The sequence below is a fragment of the Octodon degus genome, unplaced genomic scaffold (assembly GCF_000260255.1).
Source record: "Octodon degus isolate 3935 unplaced genomic scaffold, OctDeg1.0 scaffold00050, whole genome shotgun sequence".
NCBI lineage: Eukaryota > Metazoa > Chordata > Mammalia > Rodentia > Octodontidae > Octodon > Octodon degus.
The window spans coordinates 13,682,087-13,690,715 of record NW_004524626.1 but is presented as its reverse complement, the minus strand read 5'-3'; the positions used below and the strand labels follow the sequence as shown (position 1 = coordinate 13,690,715).

Sequence of the window (8,629 nt, the reverse complement as noted above, 5' to 3'; positions counted from 1 at the left end):
AAAAAAAATAAAAAATAAAAAATAAATATTTTTATTATCTTTAAGAAAAACATAAAAGAATAAAGCTAAAAGAGAAAAGGGATAAACATAACAGTGACACTGAGTTTCAAAACAGGTTAGTAGGATAGTTATAATAGTTGGCACATTGCTTACTGTTGCCTTCATAGCAGTTATTCAAAGCCCAGTATAGGGCCAGCCAATTAGCTCAGCAGATTAAAGCACCTTCAAGCAGGCATACGGGCTGGGAGTTCGATTCCCTGGCCTACCATGCTGGCCCCGCCTGAGGGGCACACTGAGATGACAATTGAGGCTGGGCGTGGTAGTGCACACCTGTAATCCCAGCTTTTGGGAGGCTGTAAACAGGAAAATCACTATGAGTCCAATCTAGTAGTAAGACCCTTCATGAATGCCCTGTAGACCCTTCCCTAAGATACAGAGAAAAAGTTCAATATATAGGTATGACATCATGTCCAAGTGATATCAGCAGAAAAATTTCTTTCCAATGAACTAGGGGTATAACTATCTTAATGATCGCACGTGTGTGTGTGTGTGTGTGTGTGTGTGTGTGTGTATTTTTTTTTTAATTTTCCCATTTCTTCCTTTCTCCTTCTCCCCATCGCAGTTTGTCTTTCCTTTGGAACAGTTTCTTCCCAAATTACATTATCTACTGTACTTTTTGGATCTTGCTTATTCAATCAGAGGGCATGGAGATACCTCAGCAGTCTAAGTGCCTGCCTAGCAAGTGCAAGATTGAAACTCAGTGTCAAGCTGAAGATTCTTGAGTAGTGAGTATATTCAGGGTAGCAGATGGCCGCAAAGCAGTCTTAGGCCATGACTGTCAAAAGGAAATTATTCATTCCGTTGAAAATCAAAAATAATCAGACCTGAGTTTAGCGCTCTATGTAGGAAGTATCTTTAATTTGCATTTGTATATTTGCTAGCGTCTTTGGTGTTGTGATGGGATGAAACAGATGTCTACAAAGGACAGGGCAGAGAGGAAGAAACACACAGAAGTATGGAGGGACATCAGCATGGACAGCCGGGATGATGAGCAGTCTCCCAAGCACCAAGACCAGGTACTTGCACAAGAAATTCCAAAAACAATGGCTGAAGTTGTGTATCCTCTGAGAAGCCCATGAGGAATAATTATACTATTCCTATATGGTTTTCAACTTTCAAGTTACTGAATTATCCTCTAGAGAAGAATGAAATAGCTACGTTCAATGAACAGCCATCTGACACCTCATATGGTAACCATTTTATAATATTGCATGATTGATTGATTGATGTTTTTAATGTATTTGGTATAGGGTCTCGATACACAGCTTGAACTTGTAGGGATCCTCCTGTTTCAGCCTCCTCAGTGTTTGGATTGCAAGCATGCATCACTACGCACATATTCGGTGGTGGGCACAGCATGGGGCCAGCACAGCTTGTGGTACCCAAGGTCAACCATGGGTGCTTGTTCATAAACCTCTGAACTATCTCTCTAGCCAAATATCATATTTTGATGGAAGAATTTTCCCCCACCATTAGCAATGATTCATTTATCCAAATGATATGTCGTTTCTCTTATATTTGTATAAATCATTCTCCCTCTAATGCGTCAGAAATACATTTTTCTTTATATCATTAACTTGTTTTAACTCACAAATTTTAACTTATGGACATAATCTAAGCTTTTTTGTCCTATCACCTTTCAAAAATAATTGAAATGCTTGCACATATTTTCTTGCATAATCTTCTTAGGTCTTCATTGTAATATGGCTACAGCAGTAATTCAGTCATGATGTTTTTACACCATCAACCTTTATTCTATGATTTGGCAATTCATTGTGATGTGGTAGTTAACTCTCAGTTCCATAACTTTTTGTTTCTAAAATTGAAGTTGCTGCTAAAGCACTGGTCTCAAGGCTTAAAAAATGTCTTTTTTCCTTCATAAATTTCAATAAATTATAGCTATCATTGTGGCAATGGATATTATTTTTCTTTTACACTGTAATTATTTTAGCTATATTAGAGATTGTGATTTTTGAAATAGTCCTTGAATCAGACTTAATAGACTAGAATACTTCTCACCTACATAACATCATAGTGGGCTTGAGAAAGAAATTTAGACTCAGAATATCTCTCTTTTTTTCCATTTATGTACTTGGTACAAGGTCTCACTATGCATAATGATCCTCCTGTTTTCAGCCTCCCCAGCACTGGGATTACAGGCATGTGCCACCATGCCTCGACCCCTCTGACAGTTCAATGCATCTCAGGGGTGAGGCCGGCATGGCATGTGGGCCAGGGATCAAACCCTGGTTTCTGTGCTTGCCAAAGCAGGCATTTAGTCCACTCAGCTATCTCTCTGGCCCTATACCTCACTTTTGTCATAGGATTAATATATGTTCACTACAAGATGAGATTCAAGAAAAATTAAATAAACAATGTTATTGCTCTCCTTTAGATTTTTCTTGGATATAGTACCCATCTCAAAGAAGTAAATTTCTGTTCTTACAATGCAATAAGTATTTCTTTGAGGTCTGTCACTTAGCAATATGTTCTTAAGCTGTGGTAATCATCATGAATAGAATTCTGATTATTATTCATACAGCTGTTTTTACCTTTTTCATCCAGTACACCGATTTTCAATTTAAAAAATGATTTCTATGACTCCTCCTTTCCCTGAATGTTTTTCTGAAGAGTTTCTCCTAGAAGAAAAAGCATGTGTCCTATGTATATAGACAATAAGGAAATCACACCAACATTAAAGTCATGTAACAGGCTTCTGTGGTATGTGTTTTTCTATGCCAAAGCTTTTGATTTGGAAATACCCTTAAAATAATCAGTAATAACCAAAGTATATTAAATATAATATATTTATAATATATATTTTAATCAAAGTTGATTAAAATATTGAGGTGTTTTACAAACAGAATTACTCTATAAACATTAAAAAGCAAAATAATGTTTTGCAAACATGTTTTGCAAACATGTTTACATCCTGAATGCTAGTATGATGAAAGCCTAAAGATTTTTAAATAATTCAAGAAAGAAAAAAATATGATTGTGCAGCAATTGTTTGGTAAAGATTATTTCTCCACAGTAGGAAAATTGGAGCTGAGAGTGAAAGGATGGGGCATTGGCAATTAGAAGAGATGAAATAGGAATAAAAATCCCACTTCAGGATGAGGGAACAGAACGTGTGAAATTGGCTAAACATTTCTCTTACTGGTTCTTCTTACTGGTTCCTGCTTACATGGTTCCTCTTATTGTAGGTTCTGAACAATTATGCAATGTAAGCTAAGTATCACAGCCCAAATGCCTACTATCACATATAAAATAAATCTTCTATTTTGACTTTAGTTTTGTGCATGGTGATAGACATGGGTCTAACTTTAGCTGTTGGCATGTGAAAAGCCAGTTTTATGGCACCATTTATTAAATGATGTCTCTTCCACATTTGACCCTTGTCAAGATAAGATCGCTGGCACACAAAGGTAAAATAGGTCATGTTTATTTAGCTCATGATTTGTAGGGGTTTAGTTCATAATTAGCTGACTCCAAGGCAGTGTGGTGTGGCAGACAGATACCGCTGATGACAAACAGCTCTTTCTATCCATTATATCTTACCAGGCTTCAGAGAATGTGTATCCCTCACAGCCTTAATGGTAGTCTCCTACTTCTGAGCATTGCATCATCAATCAAACCCAGTGCTGCACACTACAGATGCTCTGAAAAAGCTCCAACGGTGACTGCAGGAGGCTTCGGGTGACATCTGGATAGAAGCCACCACACAAGTGAGATAGCCTTTGGAAAAAACCTGGCTAAACAGATATCTCAGGTGGAATTTTTGCAAACTGTTTTTGTAAACTTTAGAGAGGAATGCCCATTTTAAGTTTGAAGAGAATTTAGCATTTCATGTGGAGGCCAACCTCTTGTCACAAACTACATATGCTGGTAGTTTGTGTTCGTTTTGTCATGATGAGTACGACAATTATGATAAAAAGATTCTAGAAGATTCATGGAATTCATTTGAACTTATCTTTATTTGAATATGAAACACAGTGTAATTAAAAAAAAACACATGGAGCTGCGAGAATAATATGACCACTGGGTTTGGTAAGTGCCTGCCTATAATCTCCGTACTTGGGAGGCTGAATCAGAAGGATCACCATGTGTTTGAGCCCAGCCTGGGCTACAAAGTGAGTTCAAGACCATCCTGAATTGTGTAATGAAGCCCTGTCCCAGAAAGGCAAAAATAACATGATCCAAGAGGAAGACTTTGCAGGTATGGATGAAGGAGTTTTACAACACAAACTATGTAAAGAACGATAGAGATAGTGAGACTACAGTGTTCTGCTCTGTATCCTCCAGAGTGCATTTTTAATGTCCCTATTCCTCAAGCTGTAGATGAAGGGATTCAGCATAGGGGTGACCACAGTGTACAGCACTGAAGCCACTGCACTATTTCTGGGAGAATGTGATAAAGCTGAGTGAAGGTACACTCCAATGGCTGTTCCATAAAATAAGCAAACTACGGAGATGTGAGACCCACAGGTGGAGAAGGCTTTGTATTTCCCCCCTGATGATGAGACTCTCAGAATGGAGGAAATAATTTTGTAGTAAGAGAAAAAGATCCCTAACAGAGGAAGAAAAGCAGAAATGGAACCAAAAAGGTACATGACTATATATTTAGTAATGGAATCAGAACAGACAAGATTGATAATTTGAGAAGGTTCACAGAAGAAATTGGCAATGTCCACATTCTTGAAGTAGACAAAATGCAAAGCAATAAAATTGTGCAGCTGGGAATAAAACAGGCTAAATAAAAAAGACACCAAAACCAAGTAGGCACATAGGCGGGGATTCACAATGACATGGTATTTCAGGGGGTGACATATGGCCACAAACCGGTCATAGGCCATTACGGTGAGAAGCATGTCATCCATACATCCAGAAATGACAAAAAGTGACATTTGGGCCAGACAACCCTTATAGGAGATGACTCTGCTCTGAGTTTTGATGTCCACAATCAAATTTGGGACTGTGGTGGAGATGAAGCAGATATCAGCTAAAGACAAGTTGGAGAGGAAGAAATACATGGGGGTGTGGAGGTGGGAGTCAGAGATAATGATCAGAATGATGAGCAGGTTCCCCAGCACTGTGACCAGGTACATGGTCAGGAATAGTCCAAAGAGCACTGGTTGCAGGTCTGGATCTTCTGAGAGTCCCATGAGATGAAATTCTGAGACACGTGTTGCATTTTTTACTTGTGTGTTGCCTGGACAGCTTTTGAGTAAAGAAAAATGGAGTTGCAAAAGGAAAGAAACAATCATCAATTCTCAAGAAATGGTTAGAAGTGTTATGACTTTAAAAGTTTAAGTATGGCCTAAGAGCTAGCCTTCATATGACACAAAATTGCGATTTGTTCTTCATAATAAGTGAACACTGTTATTCATAATTTAAGTCAGCTTTTCAGCTTGTTGTATTTCATGGGTAGCTTTGCTTGCTAATGGTGTCCTCACTTACCTTTTATTCATATTTTCAAATTTATTTGGAATAGAATTCTTATTTTTACCTTTGGTAGACTTCAAATTTGGGTAAATACATTCAATTGAAATGTACATTAAGGACCAGCCAAATAGCTCAGTGGATTAAAGCCCCTGCTCAAGCAGACGCAGGGGCTGGGAGTTTTATCCCCAGTGTGCCTTACCAGCATCACCCCTGGGGTGCACTGACACAGCAATGGAAACTGGGAGTGGTGGCTTGTGCCTGTAATCCCAGCACTTCAGAGGCTGTAAGCAGGAGGCTCACTACAAATCCACTCTATACAGTGAGACCCTGTACACCCTGTCCTAAATACAAAAAAAAAAAGAAATGTACATTACTTATAACATTATTGACTACAAATGTGGTATTTGTATGAACTGTACCTGTTAACAACTAAATGGTAATCAAATACCTAGAAGCACATATGAAATATTTTTATATTCTGCATGTTTGTTTGTATCAAACCTAAACAATCTCAGTAAAATATACAGTAATATAGATAATACTTTTTTTTTTCTTTCTTCCAAGTATTACAGGAAGTTATCTGGAAATGCAACTTCACTGGTTTTCTTTTTTTTTTTTTTTTCAATTCACTGGTTTTCTGATCTTAATCCTTCTTAAGTATGGTTGGCTTACACACAAGGAAAGACACCAAAACTCAAGTCTGAGTCCTAATATTCTTAAGAAATTTAATAGATGTTTGCATCACCATTTTATTTCTATAGGAATTGTAAATCTCTCACCTCAGCTACCTGTAGGCAACTTGTGTGCATTATTTGTTGTGCTATATTATGATTTAATTGGGAAAATGAAAAGGAAAAGTACAGAAAACTAATTTAAATACACTTGAAAGATACTATCTAAATTTTTTTTTGGTGGAACCGGGGATTGAACTTAGATCCTTGCGTTTACCAGACAAGGGCTTATCCTACTGAGCCATCTCCCAGGCCCCGATAATTTAAGTTGCATGAAATAGTGGATCTCATTCTCCTTTATGAAGTTCTCTGGATTGCTATGAGGGAAAAAACATTTTTTTCTGAATATATTCATGTGAAGTTCTTGGAAGTTCTTCCCTACATCATGGTGGAGAAACAACACCTGTGAGCATTTTCTGGTACTTAGAAAGTGACCTAATAGTATTATCTATAAATATGAACATCAAAACCAATTACTCACACTGCTTAAAGAAAATATTTAGTACTATGTTCTTCATACATATTTGAAAGCAATTTGAATAATCCACTATGAAATTAAATACTTTATCTCATTATAGTATGATTCACACATTAGACGTGGGTCTAATTTTAGCCTGTGGCATGGGAAAAGCCAGTTTTACAGCACCATTTGTTAAATGATCTCTCTTTCTTCCATATCTGGCCCCAGTCAAACATAAGGTCGCTGACACACAAAGGTAAAGTAGGTCATGTTTATTTACACTCAGTGCTGAGTGTACTGCATAATCATAATCATAACCCTATAAAGAACTGAACAGACAGGTCAACAATTTCTGACATTGCCAGTCAAGCGGAAGATCCAATACTATTATGGGCTACTGGACTCTTTTAGAATATTTTGCTGAGTTTACACACCTATAATATTCAATAACGGAACTTAGAAAAAATGGGGTATACCAATGAATGTCCATTTTGTATCTGTGTATTCAAAGTGGTTAAGATAGATACATAGTTACATTCTCTTAATGAATAGAATGATTTGTTCTAATGATGTTTGTAAATAGGATATCAAGTCCACATCTTGCACAGCAATTAACCACTAAGAAGAATGTATGCAGTGTTAATTATTGAAACTGTCCTACCGATTTGATTTGAAACTGTCTCATTGCTATTTGTTTATCAATAAAATTATAGCAAAAAAAGAACTGAACAGAGTGGATGTGTTTCAATGTCAAAGCATATATCTCCTTATTGACTGTGCATCTATAATAGGGTTTGCTGAGGTTTACCTATGAGGCATCTAAATCTTATTTAAATTATCTGCAACATAAAAACATCCAGCTTCCTGAAATGTACTAGACTAAACTATCAAGTTTTCAGGTTTTTCAGTTAAATGTCTACATTGACTTCAAATGTTTGAACTGACATGTAGCAGAACCTGAAGGAGTAAAACAATTTAATTGGTTGTATTTCTATAGGAACACCCCATAAGTAGTGCATTAATTTTACAACAATCTTTTCAAAATCCTTTTACCTCTACTCATTACAGAAATGAATATAACCATATAATATGTGAGGAAAGGATGGTTATGTGGATTCTACCAATTGATATAAGTCCTACTTTTATAGCCTATATTCGTTGTCTCAAAAAATCCAGTCCTTATTATATACAACCTATGAGTGGTAATGTACACTGTCAAAAATATTTCAGATATATACTAATAAGTTTGAACGACTGTTGGCAAGGAATTTAACATTATATAAGAAGTAATATTTTCTTGTTCCTGCAGTAGAATCCATGTACTTGTGTGAGAAACAGAAATTAACATTTAAGCCCATGGCACTGATATGATCCTTTAAAGATTAAGTGCTTTCTACAGATATTAAATCACGTAGTTCCACATGCTACATCTGAGGTAATCTGTGGAAAAATATTAACTCTAACGGGTTTGGATGGCTCTGGCCCTGTGGCACTTTCAGTGGTTGTAGGACCCATGACTTGTCTCTTGGGCTGGCTCTGTTCTCTTTGCAGTTTTCCTTAGATGATCCATGTTCATGACTTCTTCAAACTTCTGAAGTTTCCACGGCACTTTCGACTTCACATTAGAGTTTACTCACTCCCCTCTCAGGGACACACTCTTTGGCCTTCCAGGCCTTCAAAAATCTGTGTGGCAGCCTTCCTAAAGTCTCACATCTTGCATTCTGCATGCACCTAAAACTAGCTCCATGTGGATGATGCCACAGATTGTTGCCATCTGGAACAGTAGGCAGTCTTCCTTTACTCTTTCTTGGAAGTGCTGAGTGTGCTGCATACTCTGAATCCAATACTGAGGGAATAATTTTTCTTTCTTTCTTTCTTTCTTTCTTTCTTTCTTTCTTTCTTTCTTTCTTTCTTTCTTTCTTTCTTTCTTTCT

At 36.9% G+C, this 8,629-nt stretch overlaps 2 protein-coding genes across 2 annotated transcripts in view; one reads left to right on the top strand and one right to left on the bottom strand.

The window, feature by feature from the left end:
- LOC101563650 (zinc finger protein 699) overlaps window positions 1-8,629 on the top strand; it is a 959,136-nt gene that overhangs the window by 113,687 nt on the left and 836,820 nt on the right. The gene's annotated exons all lie outside the window — the stretch shown is intronic.
- The window catches only part of LOC101583892 (olfactory receptor 18-like), a 7,925-nt gene continuing 3,633 nt past the window's right edge, over window positions 4,338-8,629 (bottom strand). The window contains exon 2 of the mRNA XM_004632872.1: window positions 4,338-5,280. Within this exon, the coding sequence (XP_004632929.1) occupies window positions 4,338-5,280 (943 nt within the window). The remainder of the gene's footprint in view (window positions 5,281-8,629) is intronic.